The sequence below is a fragment of the Cherax quadricarinatus genome, chromosome 18, assembly GCF_038502225.1.
Source record: "Cherax quadricarinatus isolate ZL_2023a chromosome 18, ASM3850222v1, whole genome shotgun sequence".
Classification (NCBI taxonomy): Eukaryota; Metazoa; Arthropoda; class Malacostraca; order Decapoda; family Parastacidae; genus Cherax; species Cherax quadricarinatus.
The window spans coordinates 8,240,387-8,258,558 of NC_091309.1; the positions used below are offsets into that span (position 1 = coordinate 8,240,387).

An 18,172-nucleotide genomic window follows, 5' to 3' on the forward strand; every position below is an offset into this window, starting at 1 on the left:
GCTACTGCTGCTACTACTACTACTACTACTACTACTGCTACTACTACTACTACTACTACTACTACTACTACTACTGCTGCTGCTGCTGCTGCTGCTGCTGCTGTTGCTACTACTACTATTACTATTACTACTACTGCTACTACTACTGTTGCTGCTGCTGCTGCTGCTGCTGCTGCAGCTGCTGCTGCTGCTGCTGCTGCTGCTGCTGCTGCTGCTGCTGCTGCTGCTACTACTACTACTACTACTACTACTACTACTACTACTGCTGCTGCTGCTGCTGCTGCTGCTGCTACTGCTGCTGCTGCTGCTGCTGCTGCTGCTGCTGCTGCTGCTACTACTACTACTACTACTACTACTACTACTACTACTACTGCTGCTACTACTACTGCTACTACTACTGTTGCTGCTGCTGCTGCTGCTGCTGCTACTGCTGCTACTGCTACAGCTGCTGCTGCTGCTGCTGCTGCTACTACTACTACTACTACTACTACTACTACTACTACTACTACTACTACTACTGCCGCTGCTGCTGTTACTGTTACTTTCCGGGGAGTGTTTGTCGTTCCCTCCCCTCCCCTTGTCTCTCTCTCTCTCCCTTCCTTCCCCATCATCCCCTTTCTCTATCTCTCTCCCTCTGCCTCTCTTATGTTCACTCCTCCACTCTTCCCCCTCCCCTCTCCCCACACCCTTCCTCTCACTGAGGGGAGATAAAAAAATCCGTGGATTATCTGCCAGACTCCCCTCATCCTCTGTCCCTCTCCCACTCTCTCATTCACTTCCTCTTTTTCTCTTTCCCTCTTCTCTCATTCCTCTCTCTCTCTCTCTCTCTCTCTCTCTCTCTCTCTCTCTCTCTCTCTCTCTCTCTCTCTCTCTCTCTCTCTCTCTCTCTCTCTCTCTCTCTCACACACACTTTCTGTATATATCTGTCTTTCTATATTTATCTATGTATCTGTGTGAAGGAATGTTATTCGCACTCTATTTGTTTACAGTGCATCTGTGCAAACCCTTAAACCACACACACACACACACACACACACACACACACACACACACACACACACTCACGTACTGTCAACACTTCAAAATATAAACACGCTAACATAATACAAGACAATGCAAGAAAGATCGCAACACCAAAACGAAAATATAGCAAAAATAATTGGGAAGATAATGTGGGGGAGGGTGAAGCCAGAGTCTAGGCCACGGGTCGGGACGCGGCCAGATTAAGGATAAGCCGAGGACTGCATCCCGATCTGCGGATTAACTCTGTCCTGGGCTCCTCCTCCTCCTCCCTCTACACTCTAGATGTGACGCCAGGGGTAAGGGAGAAAATAGAAAGAGAGAGAGAGAGAGAGAGATGAATAAAAACAAAGATGTGATTCCGAGAGTGACAAAGAAAGCCAGTAACAATGAGAGGTAACAAAGTTACAAACAAAACTAACAACCAAATTAGGTTACAAGAAGCAAACCAGCTTTGTTTTGTCACAAAGAAAGCTCACACACCATTGTGTGTGTGTGTTTGTGTGTGTTTGTGTGTATGTGTGTGTGTGTGTTTGTGTGTTTGTGTGTTTGTGTTTGTGTGTGTTTGTGTGTGTGTGTTTGTGTGTGTGTGTGTGTTTGTGTGTGTGTTTGTGTGTGTGTGTTTGTGTGTGTGTGTGTGTTTGTGCGTGTATGTTTGTGTGTGTGTGTGTTAGACTGTACTCCGTCTGCGGCCTTCTTTGCCCTTCCCCAATCTTCATGACTTTGCACTTGGTGGGATTGAACTCCAGGAGCCAATTGCTGGACCAGTTCTGCAGCCTGTCCAGATCCCTTTGTAGTTCTGCCTGGTCTTCGATCGAGTGTATTCTTCTCATCAACTTCACGTCATCTGCAAACAGGGACACCTCAGAGTCTATTCCTTCCGTCATGTCGTTCACAAATACCAGAAACAGCACTGGTCCTAGGACTGGCCCCTGCGGGACCCCGCTGGTCACAGGTGCCCACTCTGACACCTCGCCACGTACCATGACTCGCTGCTGTCTTCCTGACAAGTATTCCCTGATCCATTGTAGTGCCTTCCCTGTTATCCCTGCTTGGTCCTCCAGTTTTTGCACCAATCTCTTGTGTGGAACTGTGTCAAACGCCTTCTTGCAGTCCAAGAAAATGCAATCCACCCACCCCTCTCTCTCTTGTCTTACTGCTGTCACCATGTCATAGAACTCCAGTAGGTTTGTGACACAGGATTTCCCGTCCCTGAAACCATGCTGGCTGCTGTTGATGAGATCATTCCTTTCTAGGTGTTCCACCACTCTTCTCCTGATAATCTTCTCCATGATTTTGCATACTATACATGTCAGTGACACTGGTCTGTAGTTTAATGCTTCATGTCTGTCTCCTTTTTTAAAGATTGGGACTACATTTGCTGTCTTCCATGCCTCAGGCAATCTCCCTGTTTCGATAGATGTATTGAATATTGTTGTTAGGGGTACACATAGCGCCTCTGCTCCCTCTCTCAATACCCATGGGGAGATGTTATCTGGCCCCATTGCCTTTGAGGTATCTAGCTCACTCAGAAGCCTCTTCACTTCTTCCTCGGTTGTGTGCACTGTGTCCAGCACTTGGTGGTGTGCCCCACCTCTCCGTCTTTCTGGAGTCCCTTCTGTCTCCTCTGTGAACACTTCTTTGAATCTCTTGTTGAGTTCTTCACATACTTCCCGGTCATTTCCTGTTGTCTCTCCTCCTTCCTTCCTTAGCCTGATTACCTGGTCCTTGACTGTTGTTTTCCTCCTGATGTGGCTGTACAACAGTTTCGGGTCAGATTTGGCTTTCGCTGCTATGTCATTTTCATATTGTCTTTGGGCCTCCCTTCTTATCTGTGCATATTCATTTCTGGCTCTACGACTGTTCTCCTTATTCTCCTGGGTCCTTTGCCTTCTATATTTCTTCCATTCCCTAGCACACTTGGTTTTTGCCTCCCTGCACCTTTGGGTAAACCATGGGCTCATCCTGGCTTTTTCATTACTCCTGTTACCCTTGGGTACAAACCTCTCCTCAGCCTCCTTGCATTTTATTGCTACATATTCCATCATCTCATTAACTGGTTTCCCTGCCAGTTCTCTGTCCCACTGAACCCCGTTCAGGTAGTTCCTCATTCCTGTGTAGTCCCCTTTCTTGTAGTTTGGCTTCATTCGTCCTGGCCTTCCTGCTTCTCCCTCCACTTGTAGCTCTACTGTGTATTCGAAGCTTACAACCACATGGTCACTGTGTGTGTGTGTGTGTGTGTGTGTGTGTGTGTGTGTGTATTTACGAATTTGTACAGATACATTATTTACAAAGTACCAATGAGATTCTCTCACGATGACTAAAGACTAAAAACCACTGGTGATTGACTTACAAGGACTTTAAAGCACTAGTTATTGACTTACAAGGTATTTAAACCACTAGCGATTGACTTACAAGAACTTTAAATCACCAGTGATTGAGTTACAAGGACTTTAAGCCACCAGTGATTGACTTACAACGCCTTTAAACCACCAGTGATTGACTTACAAGGACTTTAAACCACCAGTGGTTAAGTTACAAGAACTTTAAACCACTAGTGATTGACTTACAAGGACTTGAAACCACTAGTGATTGACTTACAAGGACTTTAAACTACTAGTAATTGGGTTATAAGGACTTTAAACCACTAGTGATCGAGTTACAAGGACTTTAAAACACTAGTGATTGAGTTACAAGGACTTTAAACCACTAGTGATCGAGTTACAAGGACTTTAAACCACTAGTGATTGAGTTACAAGGACTTTAAAACACTAGTGATTGACTACAAGTACTTAAAACAATGATAGACTGACAATATTAATTTACAAGTACTAGTCCTTACTAAGGTTACAAGCATCTGTAATGAAAATTTAAATTGCTAGAGCCTTCTAGTCATTTACAGTGAGTCCTAGAGCCTGCTAGTCATTTACAGTGAGTCCTAGAGCCTGCTAGTCATTTACAGTGAGTCCTAGAGCCTGCTTGTCATTTACAGTGAGTCCTAGAGCCTGCTAGTCATTTACAGTGAGTCCTAGAGCCTTCTAGTCATTTACAGTGAGTCCTAGAGCCTGCTAGTCATTTACAGTGAGTCCTAGAGCCTGCTAGTCATTTACAGTGAGTCCTAGAGCCTGCTAGTCATTTACAGTGAGTCCTAGAGCCTGCTAGTCATTTACAGTGAGTCCTAGAGCCTGCTAGTCATTTACAGTGAGTCCTAGAGCCTGCTAGTCATTTACAGTGAGTCCTAGAGCCTGCTAGTCATTTACAGTGAGTCCTAGAGCCTGCTAGTCATTTACAGTGAGTCCTAGAGCCTGCTAGTCATTTACAGTGAGTCCTAGAGCCTGCTAGTCATTTACAGTGAGTCCTAGAGCCTGCTAGTCATTTACAGTGAGTCCTAGAGCCTGCTAGTCATTTACAGTGAGTCCTAGAGCCTGCTAGTCATTTACAGTGAGTCCTAGAGCCTGCTAGTCATTTACAGTGAGTCCTAGAGCCTGCTAGTCATTTACAGTGAGTCCTAGAGCCTGCTAGTCATTTACAGTGAGTCCTAGAGCCTGCTTGTCATTTACAGTGAGTCCTAGAGCCTGCTAGTCATTTACAGTGAGTCCTAGAGCCTGCTAGTCATTTACAGTGAGTCCTAGAGCCTGCTAGTCATTTACAGTGAGTCCTAGAGCCTGCTAGTCATTTACAGTGAATCCTAGAGCCTGCTAGTCATTTACAGTGAGTCCTAGAGCCTGCTAGTCATTTACAGTGAGTCCTAGAGCCTGCTAGTCATTTACAGTGAGTCCTAGAGCCTGCTAGTCATTTACAGTGAGTCCTAGAGCCTGCTAGTCATTTACAGTGAGTCCTAGAGCCTGCTAGTCATTTACAGTGAGTCCTAGAGCCTGCTTGTCATTTACAGTGAGTCCTAGAGCCTGCTAGTCATTTACAGTGAGTCCTAGAGCCTGCTAGTCATTTACAGTGAGTCCTAGAGCCTGCTAGTCATTTACAGTGAGTCCTAGAGCCTGCTAGTCATTTACAGTGAGTCCTAGAGCCTGCTAGTCATTTACAGTGAGTCCTAGAGCCTGCTAGTCATTTACAGTGAGTCCTAGAGCCTGCTAGTCATTTACAGGAAATGCTTGAGCCTTATAGTTATTTATAGTGAGTGGTTCATCCTGATAATCATTTACAGTGAGTGCTTGAGACTCATGGTCATTTACAATGAGTGTTTGAGACATAGTCATTTACAGTGAGTTCTCCAGCCTGATCGTTATTTACAAACATTAATAACATACTCATTTACAAATGAGATTATATTTTTTTTTTCAGTACACACAAGCTTATAATTACTAACCCAATGGCGCTTTACTCTCTCCCTCTCTCTCTCTCTCTCTCTCTCTCTCCCTCTCTCTCTCTCTCTCTCTCTCTCTCTCTTTGTATTAGAGCAAGCTTTATCTTTAAGTTTGAGAGAGATGCGGCTAATGACGTCTTAACTAGCCACCTCTGGCTTAACGAGTGTTATCCACTAACACCCAAGATGCTGCACTGGCTTTAACGAAGCAAAGTATTCTCAAGAGTTGCTGGCTTAACCCACTTTGTTGATGTTTCTGCTAGTGAACGTTCCTTCTTACACGTCTGCTAGTGAACGTTCATCTCGCACGTCTGCTAGTGAACGTTCATCTCGCACGTCTGCTAGTGAACGTTCATCTCGCACGTCTGCTAGTGAACGTTCATCTCGCACGTCTGCTAGTGAACGTTCCGTCTCACAGGTCTGGAAGTGAACGTTCCATCTTACACGTCTGAAAGTGAACGTTCCATCTCACACGTATGGAAGTGAACGTTCCGTCTCGCACGTCTGCTAGTGAACGTTCATCTCGCACGTCTGCTAGTGAACGTTCCGTTTCACAGGTCTGGAAGTGAACGTTCCGTCTCGCACGTCTGGAAGTGCACGTTCCATCTCATACGTCTGCTAGTGAACGTTCCATCTCACACGTCTGGAAGTGAACGTTCCATTTCACACGTCTGCTAGTGAACGTTCCGTTTCACAGGTCTGGAAATGAACGTTCCGTCTTACAGGTCTGGAAGTGAACGTTCCATCTCACATGTCTGCTAGTGAACGTTCTCTCTGACTTCGTTAGGAAACGACAGTATACCGTATTCACCCATCTCTGATTCTCTGTCTGTCTCTGTCTCTGTCTGTCTGTCTGTCTCTCTCTCTGTTAATCCTTCTTCCGTGCCTTAACACTTTCTCTCTCCCTCACCTTAACCCACTCTCCTTAATCCTCCTTCCCTACTTTCCCTCTCTTTAATCCACAGTTCTCCTTGATCCTCCCTCCCTCCCTACTTCATCTCTTCCCTCTCTTTCCCTCCTTACTCACACATTTCCACACTATTCTCCGCCATATTACCCCTGCCAACATCTGCACAGTTCTCTCCACCACTCCTGCCAGCATCTACACAGTTCTCTCCACCACCCCTCCAACATCACCACCCCTGCCAACATCACCACCCCTGGCAACATCTATACAGTTCTCTCCACCACCCCTGCCAACATCTACACAGTTCTCTCCACCACCCCTGCCAACATCTCCACCACCTCCCCCATCATTGACAGTTGAATGAGATTTTTAATTGATGTTAATTATTTTAACTTTATGTAATAATATTTATTAGTGTCGTTCGTGTTGTTAATGATTATCAGCAACACAAGTACTGTCAAAATGGTGATGTACGTGGCAGTGCAAGACACCAGTGTAAGTGCTGGCAGTAAATTAATCAAGAGAATGGAGAATAAAGTATACAGTAGATGTTATCTTTATGATTTAACATATATTTCCACACCAAACTTATGTACAATTATTTACATTATGTACAGTAATTGCACTAAATGCCACAATGTGAGCAGGACTGAAAAGAGAGAGAGAGAGAGAGAGAAGAGGTCAGTGTGAGAACTCTCACTGTTACACTTTTAGACATCCATACGAAGTACAGATTCTGCTATGATGTTAACCATCTCGAGGCTTGTGAGGATCTCAACCTCCAGGGCTGTACCTGCATGCATGGAAGCCTACCCTGGAACCCCCAGCCTCACCTTGATTGGCAGACCTCCAGCACAAACTAGCAGTTACCCCCATATTCAGATGGTGCACTAATTCGGATATACGATAAACTGCCGTGTTTTAAAGCTGGTTAGTGATGGCTTGCTGGAGGAACGTGGTTACGTGTGGTACACGCCGAACGTAACGTACTCTCTGTATGCCACAATGACGGTATTTTCTGTTTTCCCTTACTTCTACCGTAGATGGTCTTATGTGTGTTTTGTATTTATTTTTAATGCAAAGATGGCCGAGCGATTTACCAGGTCAAAATTCTCTCAAAATATCAAAACTTCCTTCCACCACTGCCAGATAAAAACAGTAGGCCTCAACTAGGTAATACAATACTGCCAGATAAAAACAGTAGGCCTCAACTAGGTAATACAACACTGCCAGATAAAAACAGTAGGCCTCAACTAGGTAATACAACACTGCCAGATAAAAACAGTAGGCCTCAACTAGGTAATACAACACTGCTAGATAAAAACAGTAGGCCTCAACTAGGTAATACAACACTGCTAGATAAAAACAGTAGGCCTCAACTAGGTAATACAACACTGCCAGATAAAAACAGTAGGCCTCAACTAGGTAATACAACACTGCTAGATAAAAACAGTAGGCCTCAACTAGGTAATACAACACTGCCAGATAAAAACAGTAGGCCTCAACTAGGTAATACAACACTGCTAGATAAAAGCAGTAGGCCTCAACTAGGTAATACAACACTACTAGATAAAAAAAGTAGGCCTCAACTAGGTAATACAACACTGCTAGATAAAAACAGTAGGCCTCAACTAGGTAATACAACACTGCTAGATAAAAACAGTAGGCCTCAACTAGGTAATACAACACTGCCAGATAAAAACAGTAGGCCTCAACTAGGTAATACAACACTGCCAGATAAAAACAGTAGGCCTCAACTAGGTAATAAAACACTGCTAGATAAAAACAGTAGGCCTCAACTAGGTAATACAACACTGCTAGATAAAAACAGTAGGCCTCAACTAGGTAATACAACACTGCCTGATAAGAACAGTAGGCCTCAACTAGGTAATACAACACTGCTAGATAAAAACAGTAGGCCTCAACTAGGTAATACAACACTGCCAGATAAGAACAGTAATCCTCAACTAGGTTATACAACACTGCCAGATAAGAACAGTAGGTCTCAGGTATGATCTCCCACAAAACCAGCTGCAGGGTGCTTCACCTAGGGTGTCTCCACAGTACCAGCTGCCAGCAGAGTATTTCAGCTAGAGTGCCCCCGCCCTGTACCAGCTACCAGCAGGTGCTTCAGTTAGTGCCGCCACAGTACCAGCTGCCAGCAGGGTGCTTCACCAAGAGTGCCAGCCCCCCTCCCCCAACAGTACCAGCTGACACTACAACATGCTTTTAGAATTCGCCACCGAGTTGCTGGCGCTAGCGTGGAGTTTACAATATCGCGTCTTAAGCTGGTGTTAGCATTTAAAGCGAGCGCTCAGCCCTGCCGTTGCAACCTGGCTTTCTGAACCTGGCTAATGTGGGTTGCAAGCCCCAGATCAAGTGGCCTAGCTCAGCACCCAGTCGTTTGAAAACGCCACACACACAAACACACACACATACACACACACACACACACATACATACACACATACATACACACACATACATACACACACATACAAATACACATACATACACACACATACATACACACACATACACACACACACATACATACATACATACACACATACATACATACATACATACATACATACATACATACATACACACACACACACACACACACACACACACACACACAGACACAGACACACACACACACACACACACACACACACACACACACACACACACACACACACACACACACACACACACACACACACACACACACACACACACACACACACACACACACACACACACACACACACACACACACACACACACACACACACTATTTCTTCAGTCATAGAGTTGTCAAGAAGTGGAATAGTCTGGCAGGTGACGTAGTGGAGGCAGGAACCATACATAGTTTTAAGACGAGGTTTGATAAAGCTCATGGAGCAGGAAGAGAGAGGACCTAGTAGCGATCAGTGAAGAGGCCGGGCCAGGAGCTATGAATCGACCCCTGTAACCACAAATAGGTGAGTACACACACACACACATCACTATACATCTCACATATCTCTCCCATTAGCATACAGACAGTAAGAGCGAGCAAGCACCTCTTCACCCCTCCTCCCTCTCCTCCTCCATAACCCCCATTTCTGGCGCCTCCAGCCCCCTCCCCCTCCTCTCCTGAGTGTGTGTGTATGTGTATACCTTGTGAATGTCTCCTGAAGGCAGTTGTAAATCAGATAAATCCTTCGGGTAATCCTGGCGTGGTCCTGCTCAAGCCTCGGGTATCTGCGGATGAGACTCGCGTTTTGCGGTAATCGCGGGGGGTAACGTTCGCCAGAGGGGGGGTAACGCTCGCCAGAGGGGGGTAACGTTCGTGGAGAATACCGTTGGCAGGGGTAACTTTCGCTGGAGCAACGTTCACTGGAGTGACGTACCTAGGGGGCACCGTTCACGGGAGCAACATCCACGTGACCATCTTTCACGGAGCAACGTTCGCTTGAGCAACGTTCACGGAGCAACGTTCACGTCAGCAGCGTTCACGGAGCAACATTCACGGAGCAACGTTCACGGGAGCAACGTTCACGTGAGCAACGTTCACGGTGCAAAGTTCACGTCAGCAACATTCACGGGAGCAACATTCATGGAGCAACGTTCACGGGAGCAACGTTCACGTCAGCAACATTCACGGGAACAACGTTCACGGAGCAACGTTCACGTCAGCAACATTCACGGGAGCAACGTTCACGTCAGCAACATTCATGGGAGCAACGTTCACGGGAGCAACGTTCACGTCAGCAACATTTACGGGAGCAACGTTCACGGGAGCAACGTTCACGGAGCAACGTTCACGTCAGCAACATTCACGGGAGCAACGTTCACGTGATCAACGTTCACGGAGCAACGTTCACGTCGGCAACATTCACGGGAGCAACGTTCACGTTAGGAACGTTCACGGAGCAACGTTCACAGGAGTAACGTTCACGTCAGCAACGTTCACAGAGCAACGTTCACGTCAGCAACTTTCACGAGAGCAACGTTCACGTCAGCAACATTCACGTCAGTAACGTTCACGGAGCAACGTTCATGTCAGCAACATTCACGGAGCAACGTTCACGTCAGCAACGTTCACGGAGCAACATTCACGTTAGCAACGTTCACGTCAGCAACGTTCACGGAGCAGCGTTCACGTCAGCAACGTTCACGGAGCAACGTTCATGGGAGCAACGTTCACGTCAGCAACGTTCATGGATCAACATTCACGTCAGCAACGTTCACGTCAGCAACGTTCACGAAGCAAAGTTCACGGAAGCAACGTTCACGGAGCAACGTTCACGGAGCAGCGTTCACGAAGCAAAGTTCACGGAACAACGTTCACGGGAGCAACGTTCACGGAGCAACGTTCACTTGGGCAACGTTCGCGGAGCAACGTTCACGGGAGCAACGTTCACGGAGCATCGTTCACGGAGCAACGTTCATGGAGTAACGTTCACGGGAGCAACGTTCACGGAACAACGTTCACGGGAGCAACGTTCATGGAGCAACGTTCACGGGAACAGCGTTCACGGGAGCAACGTTCACGGACCAACGTTCACGGGAGCAACGTTCACGGAGCAACGTTCACGGGAGCAACGTTCACGGAGCAACGTTCACGGAGCATCGTTCACGGGAGCAAAGTTCACGGGAGCAAAGTTCACGGGAGCAAAGTTCACGGAGCAACGTTCACGGGAGCAACGTTCACGGGAGCCACGTTCACGGGAGCAATGTTCACGGAGCAACGTTCACGGAGCAACGTTCATGTAGCAACGTTCATGGAGCAACGTTCACTTGAGAAGCATTCACTGAGCAACGTTCACGGAGCAACGTTCACGGAGCAGCGTTCACGGAGCCACGTTCACGGGAGCAACGTTCACGAAGCAACGTTGATGGAGCAACGTTCACTTGAGCAACATTCACACAGCAACGTTCACGGGAGCAACGTTCACACAGCAACGTTCACGGGAGCAACGTTCACGGGAGCAACGTTCACGGAACAACGCTCACGGAGCAACGTTCATGGAGCAACGCTCATGGAGCAACGTTCACGCGAGCAACGTTCACGGAGCAACGTTCACGGGAGCAACGTTCACGGGAGCAACGTTCACATGGGGACACAGATGCGTGGATGAATGTTCGGATTATTTCTGGAAATGTGGGTCGCCAGTGGCGATGATGAGTGAGTTATGGGATGATGGGGAGTTATGGGATGATGGGGGAGTTATGGGATGATGGGAGAGTTGTGGGATGATGGGGGTTATGGGATGATGGAAGAGTTATGGGATGATGGGAGAGTTATGGGATGATGGGGGAGTTATGGGATGATGGGAGAGTTGTGGGATGATGGGGGTTATGGGATGATGGAAGAGTTATGGGATGATGGGAGAGTTATGGGATGATGGGGGAGTTATGGGATGATGGAAGAGTTATGGGATGATGGGAGAGTTATGGGATGATGGGGGAGTTATGGGATGATGGAAGAGTTATGGGATGATGGGGGTTATGGGATGATGGAAGAGTTATGGGATTATGGGAGAGTTATGGGATGATGGGGGAGTTATGGGATGATGGAAGAGTTATGGGATGATGGGGGTTATGGGATGATGGAAGAGTTATGGGATGATGGGAGAGTTATAGGATGATGGGGAGTTATGGGATGATGGAAGAGTTATGGGATGATGGGGGTTATGGGATGATGGAAGAGTTATGGGATGATGGGAGAGTTATGGGATGATGGGGGAGTTATGGGATGATGGAAGAGTTATGGGATGATGGTGGTTATGGGATGATGGAAGAGTTATGGGATGATGGGAGAGTTATGGGATGATGGGGGAGTTATGGGATGATGGAAGAGTTATGGGATGATGGGAGAGTTATGGGATGATGGGGGAGTTATGCGATGATGGAAGAGTAATGGGATGATGGAAGAGTTACGGGATGATGGGGGTTATGGGATGATGGAAGAGTTATGGGATGATGGGAGAGTTATGGGATGATGGGGGAGTTATGGGATGATGGAAGAGTTATGGGATGATGGGAGAGTTATGGGATGATGGGAGTTATGGGATGATGGGGGAGTTATGGGATGATGGAAGAGTTATGGGATGATGGGAGAGTTATGGGATGATGGGGGAGTTATGGGATGATGGAAGAGTAATGGGATGATGGAAGAGCTATGGGATGATGGAAGAGCTATGGGATGATGGAAGAGATATGGGATGATGAGGGAATTATGGGATGATGGAAGAGTAATGGGATGATGGAAGAGCTATGGGATGATGGAAGAGCTATGGGATGATGGAAGAGTTATGGGATGATGGGGGAGTTATGGGAGGATGGAAGAGTTATGGGATGATGGAAGTTATGGGATGATGGGAGAGTTATGGGATGATGGGGGAGTTATGGGATGATGGAAGAGTTATGGGATGATGGGGGAGTTATGGGAGGATGGAAGAGTTATGGGATGATGGAAGTTTTGGGATGATGGGAGAGTTATGGGATGATGGAAGAGCTATGGGATGATGGAAGAGTTATGGGATGATGGGAGAGTTATGGGATGATGGAAGTTATGGGATGATGGGAGAGTTATGGGATGATGGAAGAGTTATGGGATGATGGAAGAGTTATGGGATGATTGAAGAGTTATGGGAGAATGGAAGAGTTATGGGATGATGGAAGAGTTATCTGATGATGGGAGTTATGGGATGATGGAGGAGTAATGGGATGATGGGGAGTTATGAGATGGGAGTTATGGGATGATGGGGAGTTATGAGATGATGGGAGTTATGGGATGATGGGGAGTTATGAGATGATGAGGAGTTATGGGATGATGGGGAGTTATGGGATGACGGGGAGTTATGGGATGATGGGGAGTTATGAGATGATGGGAGTTATGGGATGATGGGGAGTTATGGGAAGATGGGGAGTTATGAGATGATGGGAGTTATGGGATGATGGGGAGTTATGGGATGATGGGGAGTTATGAGATGATGAGGAGTTATGGGATGATGGGGAGTTATGGGATGACGGGGAGTTATGGGATGATGGGGAGTTATGGGATGATGGGGAGTTATGAGATGATGGGGAGTTATGGGATGATGGGGAGTTATGCGATGATGGGAGTTATGGGATGATGGGGAGTTATGAGATGATGGGAGTTATGGGATGATGGGGAGTTATGGGATGATGGGGAGTTATGAGATGATGGGAGTTATGGGATGATGGGGAGTTATGGGATGATGGGGAGTTATGAGATGATGAGGAGTTATGGGATGATGGGGAGTTATGGGATGACGGGGAGTTATGGGATGATGGGGAGTTATGGGATGATGGGGAGTTATGAGATGATGGGGAGTTATGAGAAGACGGGGAGTTATGAGATGATGGGGAGTTATGAGATGATGGGGAGTTATGAGATGATGGGGAGTTATGAGATGATGGGGAGTTATGAGATGACGGGGAGTTATGAGATGATGGGGAGTTATGGGATGATGGGGAGTTATGAGATGATGGGGAGTTATGAGATGATGGGGAGTTATGAGATGATGGGGAGTTATGGGATGATGGGGAGTTATGAGATGATGGGGAGTTATGAGATGATGGGGAGTTATGAGATGATGGGGAGTTATGAGATGATGGGGAGTTATGTGATGATGGGGAGTTATGGGATGATGGGGAGTTATGAGATGATGGGGAGTTATGAGATGATGGGGAGTTATGAGAAGACGGGGAGTTATGAGATGATGGGGAGTTATGAGATGATGAGGAGTTATGGGATGATGGGGAGTTAAGGGATGATGGGGAGTTATGGGATGATGGGGAGTTATGAGATGATGGGGAGTTATGGGGGTTATGATGGGGAGTGAGATATGGGGAGAGATGATGGGGAGTTATGGGATGATGAGATGATGGGGAGTTATGGGATATGAGAAGATGGGGAGTTATTATGGGGAGTTAGATGATGGGGAGTTATGAGATGACGGGGAGTTATGAGATGATGAGGAGTTATGGGATGATGGGGAGTTACGGGATGATGGGGAGTTATGGGATGATGGGGAGTTATGAGATGATGGGGAGTTATGAGATGATGGGGAGTTATGGGATGATGGGGAGTTATGAGATGATGGGGAGTTATGAGATGATGGGGAGTTATGAGATGATGGGGAGTTATGGGATGATGGGGAGTTACGGGATGATGGGGAGTTATGGGAAGATGGTGTTATGAGATGATGGGGAGTTATGAGATGATGGGAGTTATGGGATGATAGTTGAGATGATGGAGTTTTGAGATGAGGGGGTGTTATGAGATGCTGGGGAGTTATGGGATGATGGGGAGTTATGAGATGATGGGGAGTTATGAGATGATGGGGAGTTATGAGATGATGGGGAGTTATGAGATGATGGGGAGTTATGAGATGATGGGGAGTTATGAGATGATGGGGAGTTATGGGATGATGGGGAGTTAAGAGATGATGGGGAGTTATGAGATGAGGGGGAGTTATGGGGAGTTATGAGATGATGGGGAGTTATGAGATGATGGGGAGTTAAGGGATGATGGGGAGTTATGAGATGATGGGGAGTTATGAGATGATGGGGAGTTATGAGATGATGGGGAGTTATGAGATGATGGGGAGTTATGGGATGATGGGGAGTTATGAGATGATGGGGAGTTATGAGATGATGGGGAGTTATGGGATGATGGGGAGTTATGAGATGATGGGGAGTTATGGGATGATGGGGAGTTATGAGATGATGGGGAGTTATGAGATGATGGGGAGTTATGAGATGATGGGGAGTTGTGGGATGATGGGGAGTTATGGGAGTGTTTATTACATACGGGAGTGTGAATGTATGGCTGTGTTTTTCTGCGTGTATGTACGTGCGTTTGTTTTTTATTGTACGTATTTGTATGTGTATTTGCGCGCCTGCTTGTGTCTGTCTTGTGCGTATGTTTTTGTGCGTTTGTCCGTACAACCGTACGCAGTTAGTTACAATTACGTACACACACACACACACACACATACACACATACACACACACACACACACACACATACACACACACACACACACCCACACACACACCCACACACACACCCACACACACACACACACACACACAGACACACACACACACACACACACACACACACACACACACATACATACACACATACACACACACACACACATACACACACACACACACACACACACACACACACACACACACATATATATATATATATATATATATATATATATATATATATATATATATATATATATATACATATATACCATTTATATATATGGTGTGTACTCACCTATTTACTCACCTATTTGTGGTTGCAGGGGTCGAGTCCTAGCTCCTGGCCCCGCCTCTTCACCGGTTGCTACTAGGCCCTCTCTCTTCCCGCTCCATGAGCTTTATCAAACCTCGTCTTAAAACTGTGTATGGTTCCTGCCTCCACTACGTCATTTTCTAGGCTATTCCACTGCCTTACAACTCTATGACTGAAGAAATACTTCCTACTATCTCTCTGACTCATTTGTGTCTTCAACTTCCAATTGTGGCCTCTTGTTTCTGTGTCCCCTCCCTGGAACATCCTGTCTTTGTCCACCTTGTCTATTCCACGCAGTATTTTATATGTCGTTATCATGTCTCCCCTGACCCTCCTGTCCTCCAGTGTCGTCAGGCCGATTTCCCTTAATCTTTCTTCATAGGACATTCCCCTTAGCTCTGGAACTAACCTTGTCGCAAACCTTTGTACTTTCTCTAGTTTCTTGACGTGCTTTATCAAGTGCGGGTTCCAAACAGGTGCTGCATACTCCAGTATGGGCCTGACATACACGGTGTACAGTGTCTTGAATGATTCCTTACTAAGGTATCGGAATGCTGTTCTCAGGTTTGCCAGGCGCCCATGTGCTGCAGCAGTTATCTGATTGATGTGTGCTTCCGGAGACATGCTCGGTGTTATACTCACCCCAAGATCTTTCTCCTTGAGTGAGGTTTGCAGTCTTTGGCCACCTAGCCTATACTCTGTCTGTGGTCTTCTGTGCCCTTTCCCTATCTTCATGACTTTGCATTTGGCAGGATTAAATTCGAGAAGCCATTTGCTGGACCAGGTGTCCAGTCTGTCCAGGTCTCTTTGAAGTCCTGTGTGTGTGTGTGTGTGTGTGTGTGTGTGTGTGTGTGTTTGTGTGTGTGTGTGTGTGTGTGTGTATGTGTGTGTGTGTGTGTGTGTGTGTGTGTGTATGTGTGTTACAGAAAATATTTGCATTAAATATGAAATTAAGCTGAGAGCTCTCCTGGTCAGAGCTTGCTGTCTGCGCTGATCCGTGGATCGGGTGAAGTCAGCGAGGAGTCAGCACGACAGTTCGAAACTTGGTGGGCGGTACACGTGGCCCACGTCTCACGCCCACCCCCCTCCGCCCACGTCATGACGCCCCCGCCCCACCACATACACGCTCGCCCACACCCAATAGAGAAGATACCAAGTGAACCTCTCCATCCTGCTATACAAGTAAGTTGAACTCTGAAGTTCTGTTGTGTCTTCCAATAATTTTTTTGGGTGGTCAGGAATATCAATAAACTTGGCTGTAAGTAATATTTATAAAGCTTTTATTTATTTATTATTATTATTATTATTATTATTATTATTATTATTATTATTATTATTATTATTATTAGAGTATTGGAAAGTGTTTTAAGAGTAAGATTATACAGTAATAAATTGTGCAGGTGAGGGAGAGGGGGTGCGAGTGTTACTGAGTGCAGAGATGAGGGAGAGGGGGTGCGAGTGTTACTGAGTACAGAGGTGAGGGAGAGGGGGTGCGAGTGTTACTGAGTGCAGAGATGAGGGAGAGGGGGTGCGAGTGTTACTGAGTACAGAGATGAGGGAGAGGGGGTGCGAGTGTTACTGAGTACAGAGATGAGGGAGAGGGGGCGCGAGTGTGACTGAGTGCAGAGATGAGGGAGAGGGGGTGCGAGTGTTACTGAGTACAGAGATGAGGGAGAGGGGGTGCGAGTGTTACTGAGTGCAGAGATGAGGGAGAGGGGGTGCGAGTGTTACTGAGTACAGAGATGAGGGAGAGGGGGTGCGAGTGTTACTGAGTACAGAGATGAGGGAGAGGGGGTGCGAGTGTTACTGCGCGCAGAGTTGAGGGAGAGGGGGTGCGAGTGTTACTGAGTGCAGAGATGAGGGAGAGAGGGTGCGAGTGTTACTGAGTGCAGAGATGAGGGAGAGGGGGTGCGAGTGTTACTGAGTGCAGAGATGAGGGAGAGAGGGTGCGAGTGTTACTGAGTACAGAGATGAGGGAGAGGGGGTGCGAGTGTTACTGAGTACAGAAGTGAGGGAGAGGGGGTGCGAGTGTTACTGAGTACAGAGGTGAGGGAGAGGGGGTGCGAGTGTTACTGAGTGCAGAGATGAGGGAGACGGGGTGCAAGTGTTACTGAGTACAGAGATGAGGGAGAGGGGGTGCGAGTGTTACTGAGTGCAGAGATGAGGGAGAGGGGGTGCGAGTGTTACTGAGTGCAGAGATGAGGGAGAGGGGGTGCGAGTGTTACTGAGTGCAGAGATGAGGGAGAGGGGGGTGCGAGTGTTACTGAGTGCAGAGATGAGGGAGAGGGGGTGCGAGTGTTACTGAGTACAGAGATGAGGGAGAGGGGGTGCGAGTGTTACTGAGTGCAGAGATGAGGGAGAGGGGGTGCGAGTGTTACTGAGTGCAGAGATGAGGGAGAGGGGGTGCGAGTGTTACTGAGTACAGAGATGAGGGAGAGGGGGTGCGAGTGTTACTGAGTGCAGAGATGAGGGAGAGGGGGTGCGAGTGTTACTGAGTGCAGAGGTGAGGGAGAGGGGGTGCGAGTGTTACTGAGTGCAGAGATGAGGGAGAGGGGGTGCGAGTGTTACTGAGTGCAGAGAT

At 47.0% G+C, this 18,172-nt stretch overlaps 1 protein-coding gene across 4 annotated transcripts in view; it reads left to right on the forward strand.

Annotated features, from left to right (window-relative positions):
- The window catches only part of dve (SATB1_N and homeodomain domain-containing protein dve), a 587,509-nt gene that overhangs the window by 515,756 nt on the left and 53,581 nt on the right, over positions 1-18,172 (forward strand). For all 4 annotated transcript variants that reach the window (XM_053777528.2, XM_053777529.2, XM_070086148.1 and 1 more), the window contains exon 6: positions 16,567-16,773. In XM_053777528.2, the coding sequence (XP_053633503.1) occupies positions 16,567-16,773 (207 nt within the window). The remainder of the gene's footprint in view (positions 1-16,566; positions 16,774-18,172) is intronic.